Source organism: Aethina tumida, chromosome 3 (assembly GCF_024364675.1).
Source record: "Aethina tumida isolate Nest 87 chromosome 3, icAetTumi1.1, whole genome shotgun sequence".
Taxonomy (NCBI): domain Eukaryota; kingdom Metazoa; phylum Arthropoda; class Insecta; order Coleoptera; family Nitidulidae; genus Aethina; species Aethina tumida.
The window spans coordinates 27,468,125-27,485,549 of NC_065437.1; the positions used below are offsets into that span (position 1 = coordinate 27,468,125).

Consider the following 17,425-nt stretch of genomic DNA (forward strand, 5'->3'; position numbering starts at 1 on the left):
TGACAGTTAAATAGCGTAAACAATTCTATTTAAGTAATAAAAATGTTTTAAAATTAACTAGGGTGTGTAATTTATCATTGTCAATAATGAATATTTTTAAAGAAATAATTGATATTGGTTTACAAATATTTTCGTGCAACGCAGAATTGAACAAGAAAATAGACACTTAAACAACAAGTAATGTACAAAATTGAATTCATATAACATATTAGTAGTATAAATTAAAAAGTGCTGTTATTAATAAACATTTATGACGTCGGAGCACGTGTCTACAAATAGTAACAGACAGTGAACAAACATGTCAGTGTTTCTACGATAGTTTTAGAAGTATCTGCCATATGTTCGCATATTGAAGATAAAACGGATTATTTTTTGCCTAATTTTCATGCGTAGTATTCAAGGTGATACAAATAGTAAAGGTATCTGTAGACGTAATCACAACGTAAATATTTTCATTATGGTAGTTTCAGTAAATTCAAAATCGTCTTTAAAAATTGAATATAAAAATATATAACTTTAAATTCATTAATTCTACATGGATTTAATACAATTGCCTGTAATCTAATTTCACACATTTTTCATAATTTTATACTGGTCCATAATTTAAAATTACCTAGGATTACAACGTCATCGGTGTCTAAAGTTAAGAATTTAAGCACCTGTCGGTACAATATAAGTCGAAACTTTAAAATTTAAGTTACACATCACACAACCATCACACTAGACAGTAATAAGTTCACTAACAACCAATAATCAAAATGAATATATTCGAATTTGATGAACAAACCTTGGACGCATTTCCGTTACATAAAAAAAGGAACACAGATATGATTTCCACATCGATAATGACATCAGAAGATTCCGGCTTCATAAGCTTAGATCAAATTATGCCGATTGATGTTAAAAACGCCATTGAGTACTCAGCAACCTTTGATTTAGTTGGCGACTTCACAAAACCCTTCAGCTTACCTCTAGTCGAGGGCACCCAAAGTGATATTCGATACATTTCAGGCAGCACTCTTAAAGCTCTGATTGACGGCAAGTACAAAAATGTGATAAGCAAATTCACCATCGTTGATTGCCGCTACCCGTACGAATTTGAAGCGGGACACATTGAAGGGGCCATAAATGTATACAAGCAGGAGCATTGCCTGGAGTTGTTTGCGGACATGGCTGCTTCGGAACAGCCAAGGAACGCAAGGAACATTTTAATATTCCACTGCGAATTTTCCATTGAGAGGGGACCCAATATGTATAAATATCTGAGACAGAAAGATCGTGCATTAAATGCCGATATGTATCCATTGTTGTGTTATCCCGAAATTTATGTTTTAAAAACTGGTTACTCCAAATATTTTGAAGAATATCCCGAGACTTGCGTACCAAGAGGGTACAAGACCATGTTGGATACTGGAAGTCGTGTGGAACTAGAGTACTTCAGGTACAAATCGGAGCATCGAAGTGCAAGAAAGGTGACTTCCAAACACAGGAGGCGCGTGCAGCCACTACAGAAGCTGCAGATGCAACGTAGAACTCTTTTTTAGTTGCCAGTTAGTAATGACTCGGGATAAATAGTACTATTTATTTGATATTTATTTATATACTAATAATATATTTTATAATAAATATATAAAAAATTAAACCTAGTGAATTTTATTTCATGATAGCAATATCAGTGCTTTGCATCAGAAAGTATGTTTATTGAATTAGGTACCACTCAGTTCAAGGGAACTTAACTGATATCATCAGCCTGCGATTAATATTTCGATGTTACATTTAGAATTAAAGTTGACGTTGCCAATTTGATGTATGAAATTAGACGTAGAAATATAAAACCTGTATAAATCACACCTAATTATTTATAAATAGGTCAGTAAAGTTACTAAACATTTGTATGTAAGTAGACATGTTACTGATCTAAAAAGATTATTTATATCTTAATAGGTCTTAGAAAATAAGTATGAATGGCTGTATAAAATTATCTAACATTTTGACAATTGACGATATCCTTTTTCCAGATTTAGATTAAATTTTATTAAAGACATTCGAAATGTTAAGAATTTATTTACCTGACGGAACAATATAAGTCGATTTCTTTGAAATTGAAGTCACACATCTCACTAATAATAATCAAAATGAGTCTATTCAAATTTGATGAACAAACCTTGGACGCATTTCCATCACATGAAAGGAGGAATTCGTCGACAGTGACATCAGAGAATTCCGGCTTCATAAGCTTAGATCAAATTATGCCGATTGATGTTAACGCCGTTGAATACTCAGCAAGCTTTGATTTAGTCGGCGATTTCACAAAACCCTTCAGTTTACCTCTAGTCGATGGCACTCAAAGTGATATTCGTTATATTTCTGGCAGCACTCTTAAAGGCCTGATTGACGGCAAGTATAAAAATATGATAAGCAAATTTACTATCGTTGATTGCCGTTACCCGTACGAATATGAAGCGGGACATATTGAGGGAGCCATAAATTTATACAAGCAGGAGCAATGCGTGGAATTGTTCGTAGATGTGGCTGCTTCAGAACAACCAAGGAACGCAAGGAACATTTTAGTATTCCACTGCGAATTTTCCATTGAGAGGGGACCCACTATGTATAAATATGTGAGACAGAAAGATCGCGCATTAAATGCTGATATGTACCCATTGTTGTGTTATCCCGAAATTTATGTTTTAAAAACTGGTTACTCCAAATATTTTGAAGAATACCCTGACACTTGCGTACCGAGAGGGTACAAGACCATGTTGGACAATAAAAATCGTATGGACTCCAGGTATAAATCGGAACGTAGAAGTTTAGCAGGAAAAATGACTTCTAAACACAGGCGGCGCTTGCAGCCGCAGCAAAAGCAAATGCTACGCAGAATACTTTTTTAGTTGTCATTTACTAGAAACTCAGGACTATTTATTTTGTAAGATATTGTGCTACTAATAATATATTTTATAATTAAACCTAGTGAATTTTATTTCCTGATTGCAATATCAATATTTTGCATCAGAAAGGAAGTTCCATACATTGAGTACACCTCAACACTCTAATTGAAGAGAGTTAAAATGATATCAATATGCAGTTATCTTAATTTTACGTTAAAATTTAAGAATTAATTTTGATATAACAATATAACAAATCCATAAAATTTGTATAATTTTATAAATCACATTTATTTTTATAATTAGGTAAGTGTTAGTGAAATTATTTAATAAACATTTGTGCGTAAGTAAACAGTGAAGATTTTTAAATAAATCTATTAATAGGTCATAGAAAATAGGTATTTTAATATTGTAATTCTTGAACACTCCAACAGCTGTACAAATGAATTTTAACAATTCTACTTACAATCAATTAACGATATCCTTTGTTCAGATTTAGACGGAATTTTATTAAACACTTAGAAATACCTGTTGTGTGTAATATCTAAATATGGAATAATGGAAATTTTCATGTGAGAGACGATTTGTAGAAACCTTACTCCTTTCAACTTTATTTACAATGAACGCGACAAAACAAGATGATTAAGATAATTTCAGACAGCAGACGTTTCTACAACCATTAACAAGATATTTTTAGGTATATTAGGTGTTTAACCAGACTATTAATATATAGTATTACTTAAATATTACGAAAAACTTTGATAGACTATCAAATAATGACCTGAAGATGGTGAACTTGAGTATATTTAATAAACTAAAGCAGGTTTAAATGCAAGTGGAGGTACAATAAGGAAACTTAATTGAGACTGCCTTTTATCTTTTCTTTATTTTTAGAATGGAATACGGCAGAAAGCTTACGTATTCGCATAAAGGGATCGGCAAATTGTTTGCCTTTTAGACTTTTTACGGATTATGTTCCATTAAAACATTGCTTTGTTGTGTTAATTATTTTAGACGGGGCCTTCATTAACAGTCTTCCATAAAAACCATCTTCCTCTCTCCTTTTATGTTTAAGTCAGATAGTAATCTTTTTGTTTGGCTTTTTTACAAAAGAAATAAAACACAATTTATGAAATATTATGTATATTCGATATTTAATGTACATTTTATAAAAATAATATAATAGTTCTATTCCTCGATGTATAATATAATTGAGTATATATTTACAAAAAAATATGGGGCCTAACGATTAACGAGAAATTTAAAAACTAACCCGTAGTTACTATGTACAAAAATTGTCCTATAACCATATAAAAAGTTTTAACAATCAATAAAAATTACGCCCGACATTACAACCATGTAAATTTTATCTAAAAGAGATTATTTTTTCTTTATTGAACTTGGGCGTGCTTCTGAAGGTTCATGCGATAGCTGAAACAAAATAAATATAATTAAGTGATGAAGATTATGATAATTATAAATAAATATTACAGAAAATATAATTTCTACTTAACATATAACAATTATACCAAATTGAACTGTTTAAATATTTACAAATAGAAATTCTCAAGACAAACAAGTTTGTTTTACTAATAAACACCTAATTCAAATAATAATAAATATTAACAAACAATAAGTGAGACTAAACAGGGTCAATTGGGGATTTAAAATTGTATATTTTGTATTTTCCTCATATAATTAAATCAAATAAATTATGTGATTGTATTACAAGCGTTTATTGACTCAATATAGTTGACTGATTCAGCATTATTGATCATTGTTATCCATACAAATAAGTGGTTTTATTTATTGAATGATAATACTAAAATGGCACAAACAATATCAACCGGAAAACAATGACAAAACATAGAAATTTGTTTTAAGAATCGGCTAATTAGTTTTAATAATGGATGTTTTAAAAATACTTACTTTACTGCCCTGTACATTTGATATACTTGAGTCACAGCCACAAAAACGTTCACGCTGAAAAGTGAATAGTTCTTCGGGACGATGACCATGGAATAACGTGACCAAATCAGTCCGGTCGCAGCCAAAGCTGCGGTCTGAGGCACACTGATATTTTCAGCCGGTCTCTGCAAGTCCGCTAATCCAGCCATCACCAGACCCTGTTAAATATTTAAAATATATAATGATAGCAGTATCAGTTTTTCTAGATTCAGATAAACTATTTGCCAAAAATACTATTTACGTTTTAAAAAAACTTGTTCTGATTTTTTTAATTATATAGGAAGGGTAGGTAAATTTCAAATTATTATTGCAGTGTTTTTTTATTCTTTTTTCATTTTTTAAGCTTTCAAAATCAATCAAATTAAAAAATTATAAGATTTTTACTGTAGAATATAGTGTTAAAATATTTTAAATTAATTTGGTTCCCCTGTACAATTTTTTTATTACATAGGAGGGGTAGGTAAATTTCAAATTATTATTCACTGAGTATTTTTTTACTTCTTTCTCATTTTTTATACGTTTCGGTCTTTCATACTTTAAAAATCAATCAAATTAAAAATATATAAGATTTTATTAATTTTTTTTTAATTATATAAAATTGGGTAAAAATGTTTTTTTTTCCTATTTTTATATACAGGGTGTTTGGAAATCAGTATAAATGATTTTAACATCCTTAAAACGATTTTCGCATAAAATAATTTGATTCTTAACGCACAAAAGAGATAGGATAGATAGTTTTTTGGCATTCACTCCCCGAATGTCACGTTAAAATTATAAAACTGATAATACCAAAATTATAATCGGTATGTCTAATTCGCCTAATTACCACAATTTTAACGCTTAAACCATAACCGTTACGGAAATATTAATTAAAAACATTTTCGGGAGCACCATGATTTACCAATTTTTCAAAATTTCACTCTTGGTGTGTAGGGCTTATTTTGTCTGTAAAATACACTTTTGAAATATTTTACACTAATTTGGGTCCCCTGTGCATTTGCTTCTTCAGGCATTAATGTAATTTACAGACAAAAATGTCCTTACCATGATTCTCACTTTGTATAAATAGCATTTATTAAGTTCTACAATTAGCAAATGTTAATATAAAAAATTGAATTCCACTGAAAATTTTAGTCCAGATAAGATATAACTATTGTTGTTTTTGTAAACTAGTGTTTATGATGGATGGGCCAACAATATTATAGATACTACAGGAAACACCATAATGGAAAATTACTATTATCATTTCATATTGCTGATTAATTATATTATCTTAATTAATGTTGATTAACAATATAATCTGTCTTGCAAAAGCAAACGAAATACTTGATAACAAATTATTGGAAACAAAATTAGTCAAAACCAATTACATAAAATAAAAAAAAATTATTATATCTATATAAATATATATTATAAAGATTTTATAATAAACGTGCGAATCAATATTTATAAAATTGAATAATAAATACGTCTAATCGTAACCACCACTAGAAACGGAGGTTAGGTTGAATGACCTCGGGTTTTCTAATATCAGTAGTTCTTTTGTAATGTAAATTACATTAAATAAAAAAATCAGTCAAACAAGGTAATTATTGTACATAATTATTAAAACGATATAAATAATAAATTGTTAATTTAGAATTAATGTAGAGTATTTAATCCCTAATCTTGTAATACACGCAGCGTATTTTTGCCTTTTTTTCAGACATATTCAAAAAATGATAAAACAAAACTATTCAATAACCAAAGAAAAAATAAAATCCCCAAATCAGACTTAAAAATACAAAAATACAAATTTTTGCGCATATCGCCACCACATGATTATTTATAAACAATAAACTTTATTGCGTCTCCTTTAATCTAAAGAAAGTAATACTCGGGTTATATAATAAGTGAGTCAATATTAGAAAATATAATTTTAGGTCAATAAATTATTATAACTTTTAGAGACATGCAATTTCCAACAAATTGAACCGCAACACTTAATTGAGCTGAATTATTAATAAAGGTCACACAATTTAAATAAACGCAACAATCACCAGACAACCTAACACGGTCCACGTCGAGCAACAAGTAGTTTCCGTCCATTATTCGATTGATTAAATAAATTAACATGGAAAACATCACTTACCCATTTGAATGCGGGTGCCCAGAAGAAAATTGTTTTCGGACCTAAAAACGAAATCACGAATACGATCCCGTAATGCGTTCAACCATTCGTAAAACTCACCTGCGGGATGTTGCCATAGTGGCCTCAATTTATTCGGCACTAATTTGTCCACCGCAGCGATGGACTTCTTGTAAACCATAGACATTATATTGAGTGAATGGCTGTTTTCGCGTGCGTTAAACTGATTTGGGCGAATGCGAAGGTTACCGTAATGACATTGGTGTTTTAAAATGTGGCCCGGTGATAAAATAGATGTTAGATAACGTGGTTGAACGTAGCGGTAGCGTCGGGCCGCGCGCTCTGCATGTTTTCGCCGTAAGGTTAGGTTCAAGAACGCCACAAAAATGGGGCGGAGCGACGGCGGTGTGGCGTCACCGTTATGAAGTAGGTAGTAAGCTACCACTGACACAATTAAATGTAGATTGTGAATGACCTAACATTTTGGGTATTCACCCAATTTCTGGAAATATTTTATATACATACATACATATATATATATAGTATTATATACAATAGTATAATATTACATACAATAAATTATAATTAATTATTCAACAAATAATAGGATAGTAAAAATTTGGTAAAAATATAGGTATTCAGCATATTCATATATATAACTTCATAACTTCATGACCGGTAATATTGCTGAATCCGCAACTATAAGGAATATTTTTTAGTGCATGCGTCAATTTGGTTTAGGAGATTTTATACAGCACAGTTGCCAGATTTCGGTTTTAAAAATATGTAGAGAAAAATGTTAATAAAAAATCTATATGTAATTTATTTTGTTTTTCATGTCATTTAGGTAGAAAAAGTAAAATTTGAATAATCATACTTTGTTAATTAATTTTTTATTTACTTTATATTTCTTTCTAATTAAAATTTCATTATTAAATAAAAGGAAATATTTTATAATTAGGTAAATTTATAAAGGGGAATAATTTTTATAAATAATAAAAGTTGAATAAGTATATTAAAACAATATATTAATATCACATTAACAAAACTCAATTAAAATAAATCAATTCCAGTGAATATTGCTTCCTTATACAATTTAAAATGGTCATAAACACAATGCGACTTTTATATTTATACCTTCAATAAAATTTATCAATAAATTGGAAATAAGTAAAAAAGAATTAAAATACATTTTTAATTAATTCAATACGATTATCTATATAGTAAAATAAATTAAAATTGTGCTTACCAAAAAATAAGGTTAATAATAAAAATTTAATGTTTTAGAAATACAGCACCCAAATAATCTTTAAAGTAAAATAACTTAAAAAATGACTACTAAATTGAAATTAAAATATAATGTTTTAAAAATGAAAATAATCTGTAAAGTAAAATCTATTAAATGAACATACCAATAATTGAGAATGTAATTACCAGAAGAATAAGAATAATACATTATTTTTAAAAACATCATGGGAATATATCCTGTAATGGAAAATATTATAATTAATGAACAGTACTCTTCAAATTAGAAGAAAAAATATACTTAATTTAATACACTATTTTAACAATTATTCAATCACAAATAACACAAAACTTTTCCAAAGAACAATTCGAATATTTTCACCATTATAAAGCGACAACACTGCACAGTAAAGTGTTCAAGGAGTATCTCACGACGCATGCGCTAGAAAATGTTCCTTAAAGTCGTGAATTCTACAAGATTACCTTTATCAGAATTTTTTTAACCACATATGCACTTCTAAATAATAAATCGATTTCTTAAAAAAATCTAATAAATGTCCAACAGAAAACGAGATAAAAAATGTTTGTAACAAACCTTATTCTATAAAAGCTGGTCAAAGTTTTCTCCACTGACCTGCAATTATATTATAATACAATTATTTTAACTATTGTTAATTAATGACAGTAATGAATAATTAATACCATCTGAATATAACTGCACTTTTTAAAATGTTTTTAATTAATTAATAATTAATATTAATTTAATATTGTTTTTTACACAATATTATAAAAATTAGATTTTTCTATAAAATGTTACATATGAATTAAACTGGACATAAAAATATAAACATAAACTTTAATTTTGAAAGGTTTTTTTAATGATTAAACCTGTGATATTTAATTTGACATTAACACTTTGTATAATTTCTCTTTTTTTATAATTTTAGCCCATCTTCGTGACATAAAGTCGACCATTTTTCGAATATTCCGTCGCATTTGGTTATAAACGTAATTCCCATGTTTTCTATAGGGTTGATATCTGAATATTAGAACAGGGAAGAGAAAATATCTACGCTTTGGTCTGTGAACCAATCCGTTATAATTTTAAACTGTGTATGTAATCTTAAGCAAGTCAAAATTGGACTCACATTTATAGTAGAAACCTTGTAGGTCTGCCATCATCCATTAAACATCTCCTCATAGTAAATTTCAGCAAGCTTCATTTTCTCCGTGTTAGCTTTAATTTCAGTTAATTTTCTTTCAAGTTTTTTCGTAACTACCAATTTCTCTGAATTTAATTATGCTAGAAAAGATTGATTTGTTTACTCATACACTCATCTTGTTTCTCTGTCTTGTTAACAAGTTTCTATTTTCCTTACAGTAATTAAATAATTGTACTTTATTTAAATTCACAAATAGCAATGAAAGACTAACGTATACAGTAAAAAGTTATCATAAAATTAATATATTATCTATTATAATTGAAAAATAAAAACGTACACAATTTTTAGAGAATCAAATAATATTGACCAATTGCAAGTAGCCATAATAATAACAGAAAAAAACAAACATTCTAATAATAGAGCTCATATTTTATATATTTAGTTTAATTTCTTTTTGTAATTATAATATTTAATTTAGAAATCACAAGTATGCTTTACAGCTGGATAAGATAAGATATAAAAATAAAATAATGTATATTCAAATAGTCAGTAACTAATTATAAATCCGAATTTCATTACAAAGCTATTTGTCTTGATGGTTTAAAATTTAATAAATACGTCATTATATTTATGAGCAAATAAATAGTTACAGTGAAATTAGCAAATCACATAGAGTGACATTCCTTTGCTTATGCAAGTCAAGAGTAAATGGTTATATTTTGACTCCTCCATCATTTATTTTATTATAAGAAATTTTGTAAGGTATAATTTAGAATCAATATACAGTACCGAACAGAATTAAGGAAACAAATTTAAATATCCATATCTATAGTCGTTCGAGTTTATAGGTCGACGTTTGTTGGAATTATTATATTATTATAAATATGGAAACAATGGTCACAAAAGCCTTAACCTTTACATTAAATATTAAATATTTAAAATTTTATTTGTTTAGTAATTTTATTATTTTTACGGACAACACACTTTATACTAACATAATGTTAGGTTCATATTATACGTGTTTGGAAGAAATAAAAAAAAATCGTTTTCTTTTTAAATTCAACGAACCAAAATTGAGCAATATAAAAAGATATTACATTTTAAATCAGTCTACTCGTAATCATCTGGCTGTTTCAATTCACACATATTTGATTTAATCGATGTCTCGTAATGTTCTTTTAAATGTACATCTGAGTCAATTTATAACATCAAAGTTTATACAAGTGATCACGTTAAACAAGCTGACATTTCTAGGCGATTGGAATTGAATAGGTTCATTATTTGTAAAACCATTTTTTATAGAAAGTGTCTGTAGTTGATTTCTGTGAAAAATAGACGGATCCGTCTTTAGTTTGCACATCATTTAACAATTACCAATATTTCTGATGAAAACAAGTTTTTGCCTAATTCAGATCGTATTCATTAGGTGAGGCGTTCACAAGAGGTTCCATCCAAAATATAGAGTTGGTACAATTGGTTTGAGAATGCTTTTCTGGTAATGAAGTAGATCCATTAAGAAAAATGGATAGAATGGATGTATATCCACACATTGACATTCTCAGCAATACAGTGTTATGTATCAAGAATATGATAATGATCCCTAAACACAAGACAAAATTTTCAATATAATAATTTGATTGATTGATTGATTGTCTTTAAGTGAAATAGATGTTTAGAAGTTTTAAAAAGCAAGGGTTAAGACACAAAATATTAATTTAGTTAAGTAAAATATGTGAAAATAGATTTGTTTTTTAATGTTTCTGGTGCCTTTTATTTGCTGTAATATTTATATTTAATAATAAATAAAATTAATAATGTATGTTTAAAATTGTGCGTTTTTGACATAAAAGTATTTTAATTTATTATTATTAAAGAAAAATTATAAAATAAATTTGGTTCCCTAATATATACATGTATATGTATATGTACATATATGAAGCATATTACTCTATATCACCAAACCCTTAAACATTATATCAGTTGATGAACTAGGTCTTACCAATTTTGCAGTCGGGGCCCAGAAGAAAATAGTTTTGATTCCTAAATTACATTTTAATATATATATTATATATTGTAAATTAAATATTTTCTTTATTTTACCCGTAGGATGCAGCCAAATTGGATGTAGAAATCTGGGCAAATATCCTAAAACTGTTCTCTCAAACGACGACAATGATTTATTGTCACAATATTTTCTTTTAGTTTCCTTTTTGGAGTTCCATTTCTTTACTTCTTTCTTGATAATTTTGAATGCAACATTTATTGTTGTTGAAGAGCGATAACCGCACTTTAAAACGTGCGGAAATCGACTCAAGCCATTGTTGTTAAAGTTATTCATTCCAGAATGCTGTAGACATTTGTGACATGTCACTTTGAATTTGCAACTGGGTGATTAAAAAATCAATTTCACCAATTTTTTCTAACCTCCTGGTGTACAAAATAATTTATCCTTATAAAGTTGTGAATTGCAATAGTTTCAAATTATTTACAATACAATTTACTTAATTTTGTCCACTGCACTTGGTATCAGTATATTATATTTATTTAAATATATTATATAAAGTATACATTTGTGAAAGTATTTCTAAATTTTTGTGAAATATTCTCAAAAATCCAGTGGTGGTCATATGCCATAGGCAGATATTCAGAATGTTAAAAAAAGTGTTATAAACTTTAATCGTTGTAGTATGATGGTTTAAAAAATGGAAAATAATTTGAAACTATAATTTCAATTCTCAATTTTAATAAAGAATAAATTAATTAGTATCCCATAAAGTTTGATGAAATGGGAGTGATGAAATGGATTTTTTATCACACTGTTGAAAATTCAGAGTGACATGTCTCAAATGTCTACAACATCCTGGAATGTACAATTTTAAAATCAATGGCTTGAATCGATTCCCGCACATTCTCAAGTGCGGTTATCGCTCTTCAATAAACATCTCTTTTAAAATCATCAAGAAAGAAGTAAAGAAATGGAATTCAAAAAAGGAAACTAAAAGAAAATATAGTGACAAGAAGCCATTGTCGTTACTTGATAGAACAGTTTTAGGATTTTTGCCCAGATTTTTACATCCACTTTGGGTGCATCCTGCAGGAATCAAAACTATTTTCTTTTGGGCACCGACTGCAAAATGGGTAAGATATATTTCCATTAATTAATACAATGTTTATTAGTGGAGAATGTTTAAGGGTTTGGTGATAGCAGGCTTAAGTGACATTCTTGTAAGGGATCCTCTCGTGACCAGTATTAATCAAACTACAGTGTTAGCTGGTACAGGATTAATTTGGTCCAGATATTCTCTGGTTATTTATCCTAAAAACTGGAACTTATTCTTTGTTAACTTATTCATGTCGATATTACAATCTTATTCTATGTTAAAAGCCATTAAGTCAGTATTTTATATTTAATGTTGATTATAGATTAATACTTATTACTTTTAGAGCTCAATACTTCGACAAATAGTACAAGGACGAGGAATATATTTTTTCACATTATAATAATAAAAACTTAAAATATAAAATATGATATTTATATTCCTAATTTTATTATATAGGTAAGTATGACTTAATTTATATATCAGTGAATTGAAAAATAGCGAGAGCTGATTGGAAATGAAATTTTTCATTAACACATTGTTGTCATAAGAACGACGTATAAATGTCATAAATGTCAACAACTACATGCAGGAATGTCGACCTTTTACATCTCTGGCTTAAATCCATTCCTGCATGTGTTAAAATGCAGTTGTCGCTATTCATCGATAATAAACATCTCTTCGAAAATCATAAAGGAAGAAACTAGTACATGGATCTCAAGAAAAACATCAAATCGAAAATACTGCGCCAAGAAACCATTATCATCATTAGACAGAGCAATACTAGGAATTTTGCCCACTTTTATGCATCCATTATGGATACACCCCGCCGGTAAAATAATTAAAAAAATATTTAATTCAAAATATACATATTAAAATGCATTTTAGGTGTCAAAACCATTTTCTTCTGGGCACCAACCGCAAAATGGGTAAGATCATTGTCATCAATTGGTGTAATGTTTACTAGTTGAAAATGTTTCAGGGATTGGTGATAGCAGGCTTAAGTGACCTTCTTGCGAGAGATCCTCATGTGACCAGCATTAATCAAACTGCAGTTTTGGCTTTAACAGGTTTAATTTGGAGCAGATATTCTCTGGTTATCATTCCTAAAAATTGGAACTTGTTTCTCGTCAATTTTTTCGTATTCTTGGTACAGTCATATTCAGTGACATATGCTATTAAGTATGTATATAAGTTTTAGTATATATTTTAGATTAAGACTTTTATTACTTTTAGGGCTCAATATCTCGAGTAATAGTACTCGGGGGTACTCGACAATGTTAGTTGTTGACATTTATTAAAATATATGCTTAAAATATGAAATATTAGTTTTATATGGGCTTAAATTTTATATTAGTCAATCACACATTTTAAGAGATACGCAAAATTTTTTAAGTTTTTTTTTTAAATGTTCACTGTAAGCTATAAAAATATGCGACTTATGTGATTATACATCATATTCGTAGGTTAATTTTCAATTAAAGAATAAACAAGGTTAATTCATTTATACTACTTAGAAATATCAAAAACCAATTGCTTTGTTGTAAGTTTTTCCTAACAACGGAAAAAATCTAGTTTGTCCATATATTATGGACAATACTTTATAAAACTGTTCTTTTTTAGTTGGTACTAAATATCTCTTTTATTTCTTATTGACTAATTTTACTTCAAAATTTGACATATCTAGGATTATGAAAACATATTTTGTACAACGCTATGAAAATTTCAAAGTCAAAATATGTATTTAATTAAATTTGTAACTAGAATACCTTTTTGGATATTTTCAATTGCTTTGCTATTAAATACATTTGGCAATAAGTCATATACAGCACATTTATTATAAAAATCTGGTTATAATAATATAATTTCCTAGTTTAAATATATACGTTAACCTTTAATATAATTTGAATATTTGTGTACACAAGAATAAATATCTAAATAATATTTTTATTTTCAAAAAAGTATTTTGTTGTTTAGCACAATAAAACTTATAAATACAGATTTACATCTAAAAATTTTGTTTGTATAATTTTGAGTAAAAAGTGACTCAAACAAAGATTGAATGAAGCTGGTCTTACAACCAAAATACGTTTTCGACCTCTGCAAAGCAACAGTAGGTGCTTGCTTTTGATGTGGTATTTCTTCCAAGACAAGCACAGAATTGCTCATATTAAATCTTCAATTTGATAACATTAATATTAAGTATAAGAATATCTTCGATGATGTTCAGTAAATAATCATTTACATATCAAATATTTAAGTTTGAATAAAAAAATGATTGCACGTCTCTCTCAAAATTCAGTAGCATCAAAGGGTTTTCAATTGGTATAAATTTATAAATCAGTGATAATCATCTGTTAATTAATTGGAGTGTAGTTAGTTATTAAAAAAAATATATTAATGGATATCAGTTAATCTGAGAAATGTTCTACTAAAAATATCTTGATATCGGTAATCTATATCAGTTAAAATAATTAAAAACCAGTTTTTAAATAGAGAGATTTCGTGTTCTACGAATGCATTTTTATAACAACGCATACATGTTTTTGTGTCAGTGTTACAAATCGTTTTTCAGGTAAAATCTAGGATAATAATTACTTTTGCAAAAATTTGTTTTTGAATTATTTCTCTATGACATTTTTGGAGTTTTTGTGTCTATGGAATCATCGCAGTTAAAAATACACAGATGTCGCTTTTAAAATTTTCATTAATTTAAATTTTTTTTCTTGATGATTTAAATAACTTTAACGCAAATATTTATACATTTTATTCTTTTAAATCCTAGTAGTTTTTGTTAACATTTAAGTCGGCAGTTAAGCGTGAGCGATTACTTTATTACCGACAATTCAACAACCGTGTTCTGTGGTCTTCTCCCTTTGACAGACTGAAACACAACAAACATGTCTTCGGAGTTGGATAACTGGATAGAAATCGCCAAGGAGTGTAAATATTTGCCCGAAAACGACTTGAAGAAATTGTGTGACATCGTATGTGGCATACTACTGGAGGAGTCCAACGTTCAGCCGGTTTCCACACCTGTCACAGTTTGTGGAGATATACATGGACAGGTTAGATCTACAAGACCAGTCACAAAGAACGATTTTGTACGATTTTGTTGCATTTTCAGTTCTACGATTTGGAAGAGCTGTTCCGGAAAGGTGGGCAAGTCCCTGATACGAACTATGTGTTCCTCGGCGATTTTGTTGACAGGGGTTACTACAGTTTGGAAACATTTACAAGATTGCTCACTCTTAAAGCCAAATATCCAAATAAAATCACTCTTCTGAGAGGTAACCACGAGAGCAGACAAATTACTCAAGTATATGGATTTTATGATGAGTGTATGACCAAGTACGGAAATGTTAATGCTTGGAAATACTGTTGCACAGTATTTGATTTGTTGACTGTTGCTGCCGTAAGTTATGTAAATCCAGTGATTCACTATAGCTAATTATTGTTTTAATTACAGTTAATAGATGAAAAAATTTTATGTGTTCATGGTGGTCTGAGTCCTGATATAAAGACTTTGGATCAAATACGACTGTTGGAGAGAAATCAAGAGATTCCTCACAAAGGTGCTTTCTGTGATCTTGTGTGGTCTGATCCCGAGGAAGTGGATGCCTGGTATTTATTTTAATGCTGTTTGTTTACAACAATTTTTAACAAAATTATTTTTTATAGGTCAAATAGTCCTAGGGGTGCTGGATACCTTTTTGGAGCCAAAGTTACACATGATTTCATTCGCATTAATGCACTGTCACTTATATGTAGGGCACATCAATTAGTACATGAAGGTAAGATTATGAAGAAGGTTGCTAGGAATTAGTAAGCTAGTTTGTTAACACTGGACGTTTGCCCTAAAATTAATAGAATTAAAAACAAACATCTAAAATACAGTTCGCTGAAATCTAAGCAAAATAAAATAAGAAATAAATAATAAATACTAAAATATTCTACCATTTTTACATTTCTTAATGTGTCTAAAACAAAAATGTTATAATTAAGAAAGATAGGGAAATGGCTTCTCAATTCAAGTTATAAACAAGAATGAATCTAAGAATCATAGAGATTTCCCATAAGCCTGTATGTGTGTGTAATAAACAATTACGTTTACCAGAATTATTGATGTTTTTAAGAATCAAATGTAGTAAATATCTTTTAATTATTTTATGTTATAAACAAATGAAGAATTTTATTCCATTAAATTAAATCTACACAAGAGTACTTAAATAGATTCTAAGATAAATGTGTAGGTTTTTTATAATGGTGTTTGATTGTATTTTAAAGATAAGAAATACATACATTGTTTTAGTTTGAGTGTAAATTTTAAACAAGGTTATAGAAATGTGAAAGAAAATTAACATTATAATTTTCAGGTTACAAATATATGTTTGATGAAAAATTGGTGACTGTATGGTCTGCACCCAATTACTGTTATCGATGTGGAAACATCGCTAGTATTTTGGAAATCGAGAGCACTGACAAAATCGAACCGAAGCTTTTCCAGGCCGTTCCTGATTCTGAAAGAGTAATACCAAATCGAAATGTTACACCGTATTTTTTATAAAGCAATATTACTTAATATAATCTCGTAGGTTTAATACCGCTGTTTTTAAATTTGTTTTCTATTTTTGTGTATAAATAGCTTAAATAAATTTTTAAGACTTCGTTTTTAATTTAGTTTTATTTATTTCATGTTTTTATGGATAGTACCAAAAGGCTTCACAAAATTTTATGAAATTTAAGTAATATTTTTCAAATAGATCTGGTTCTGCAGCCATTCTTATTTCTCGATCGTTGATGTTTTGGGTGGGTCTGTAATTGTGGGTAAGTTTTCCATTCACGCCGTGCAGATGTCTAAAACCCTCTAGCTGAAATCAATGTTAATTGATTATTCCCATCTTAAACCTTCAGTTACATTAATATATTTTGAAA

The 17,425-nt window shown here is 28.6% G+C and overlaps 6 protein-coding genes across 7 annotated transcripts; 5 read left to right on the forward strand and 1 right to left on the reverse strand.

Annotated features, from left to right (window-relative positions):
• Window positions 1-306: 306 nt before the first annotated feature.
• Window positions 307-1,596, forward strand: LOC109596479 (M-phase inducer phosphatase-like). Of its 2 annotated transcripts, none has more exons than XM_049964718.1 (2): window positions 307-401; window positions 1,012-1,596. In XM_049964718.1, exons 1-2 carry the CDS (start codon window positions 386-388, stop codon window positions 1,542-1,544), a joined length of 549 nt encoding a protein of 182 aa, XP_049820675.1. In that variant the 5' UTR covers window positions 307-385; the 3' UTR covers window positions 1,545-1,596. The 2 variants fall into 2 exon arrangements, with proteins under 2 accessions (XP_049820675.1, XP_019867588.2); XM_020012029.2 differs by having other exon boundaries at window positions 339-419.
• Window positions 1,597-1,811: 215 nt separating this feature from the next.
• LOC109596500 (M-phase inducer phosphatase) lies at window positions 1,812-2,969 on the forward strand. Its single transcript, XM_020012051.2, has 2 exons — window positions 1,812-1,869; window positions 2,019-2,969. The coding sequence occupies exon 2, from the start codon at window positions 2,136-2,138 to the stop codon at window positions 2,892-2,894; it is 759 nt and encodes a 252-aa protein (XP_019867610.2). The 5' UTR covers window positions 1,812-1,869; window positions 2,019-2,135; the 3' UTR covers window positions 2,895-2,969.
• Window positions 2,970-4,014: 1,045 nt separating this feature from the next.
• LOC109596488 (mitochondrial pyruvate carrier 2) lies at window positions 4,015-7,346 on the reverse strand. Its single transcript, XM_020012038.2, has 4 exons — window positions 7,087-7,346; window positions 6,988-7,028; window positions 4,818-5,014; window positions 4,015-4,319 (listed from the first exon to the last, which is right to left on the reverse strand). The coding sequence occupies exons 1-4, from the start codon at window positions 7,169-7,171 to the stop codon at window positions 4,280-4,282; spliced, it is 363 nt and encodes a 120-aa protein (XP_019867597.1). The 5' UTR covers window positions 7,172-7,346; the 3' UTR covers window positions 4,015-4,279.
• Window positions 7,347-12,095: 4,749 nt separating this feature from the next.
• Window positions 12,096-12,981, forward strand: LOC109596487 (uncharacterized). Its single transcript, XM_020012037.2, has 3 exons — window positions 12,096-12,530; window positions 12,585-12,784; window positions 12,837-12,981. The coding sequence occupies exons 1-3, from the start codon at window positions 12,258-12,260 to the stop codon at window positions 12,856-12,858; spliced, it is 495 nt and encodes a 164-aa protein (XP_019867596.1). The 5' UTR covers window positions 12,096-12,257; the 3' UTR covers window positions 12,859-12,981.
• A 62-nt stretch (window positions 12,982-13,043) lies between these two features.
• On the forward strand, window positions 13,044-13,813 carry LOC109596485 (uncharacterized). Its single transcript, XM_020012036.2, has 4 exons — window positions 13,044-13,322; window positions 13,379-13,419; window positions 13,473-13,672; window positions 13,727-13,813. The coding sequence occupies exons 1-4, from the start codon at window positions 13,085-13,087 to the stop codon at window positions 13,743-13,745; spliced, it is 498 nt and encodes a 165-aa protein (XP_019867595.1). The 5' UTR covers window positions 13,044-13,084; the 3' UTR covers window positions 13,746-13,813.
• Window positions 13,814-15,224: 1,411 nt separating this feature from the next.
• On the forward strand, window positions 15,225-17,166 carry LOC109596490 (serine/threonine-protein phosphatase 6 catalytic subunit). The gene is made up of 5 exons (XM_020012041.2): window positions 15,225-15,558; window positions 15,618-15,905; window positions 15,960-16,114; window positions 16,172-16,284; window positions 16,867-17,166. The coding sequence occupies exons 1-5, from the start codon at window positions 15,391-15,393 to the stop codon at window positions 17,055-17,057; spliced, it is 915 nt and encodes a 304-aa protein (XP_019867600.1). The 5' UTR covers window positions 15,225-15,390; the 3' UTR covers window positions 17,058-17,166.
• The last annotated feature ends 259 nt before the right edge of the window (window positions 17,167-17,425 follow it).

Excerpts from the sequence above, each read along its gene's own strand:
- LOC109596479 (XM_020012029.2), top strand. The coding sequence starts at position 386 with ATGCGTAGTATTCAAGGTGATACAAATAGTAAAG. Across the intron at positions 420-1,011 it reads AGGTGATACAAATAGTAAAG|GCAGCACTCTTAAAGCTCTG; the intron begins GTATCTGTAGAC and ends GATACATTTCAG.
- LOC109596500 (XM_020012051.2), top strand. The coding sequence starts at position 2,136 with ATGAGTCTATTCAAATTTGATGAACAAACCTTGGACGCATTTCCATCA.
- LOC109596488 (XM_020012038.2), bottom strand. The coding sequence starts at position 7,171 with ATGTCTATGGTTTACAAGAAGTCCATCGCTGCGGTGGACAAATTAGTG. Across the intron at positions 5,015-6,987 it reads GGGCACCCGCATTCAAATGG|GGTCTGGTGATGGCTGGATT; the intron begins GTAAGTGATGTT and ends AATATTTAACAG. Across the intron at positions 4,320-4,817 it reads CAAATGTACAGGGCAGTAAA|CTATCGCATGAACCTTCAGA; the intron begins GTAAGTATTTTT and ends ATTTTGTTTCAG.
- LOC109596487 (XM_020012037.2), top strand. The coding sequence starts at position 12,258 with ATGTACAATTTTAAAATCAATGGCTTGAATCGATTCCCGCACATTCTC. Across the intron at positions 12,531-12,584 it reads GGGCACCGACTGCAAAATGG|GGTTTGGTGATAGCAGGCTT; the intron begins GTAAGATATATT and ends AGAATGTTTAAG. Across the intron at positions 12,785-12,836 it reads TCTATGTTAAAAGCCATTAA|AGCTCAATACTTCGACAAAT; the intron begins GTCAGTATTTTA and ends TATTACTTTTAG.
- LOC109596485 (XM_020012036.2), top strand. The coding sequence starts at position 13,085 with ATGTCGACCTTTTACATCTCTGGCTTAAATCCATTCCTGCATGTGTTA. Across the intron at positions 13,323-13,378 it reads ATTATGGATACACCCCGCCG|GTGTCAAAACCATTTTCTTC; the intron begins GTAAAATAATTA and ends AATGCATTTTAG. Across the intron at positions 13,420-13,472 it reads GGGCACCAACCGCAAAATGG|GGATTGGTGATAGCAGGCTT; the intron begins GTAAGATCATTG and ends AAAATGTTTCAG.
- LOC109596490 (XM_020012041.2), top strand. The coding sequence starts at position 15,391 with ATGTCTTCGGAGTTGGATAACTGGATAGAAATCGCCAAGGAGTGTAAA. Across the intron at positions 15,559-15,617 it reads GTGGAGATATACATGGACAG|TTCTACGATTTGGAAGAGCT; the intron begins GTTAGATCTACA and ends TTGCATTTTCAG. Across the intron at positions 15,906-15,959 it reads ATTTGTTGACTGTTGCTGCC|TTAATAGATGAAAAAATTTT; the intron begins GTAAGTTATGTA and ends TTTTAATTACAG.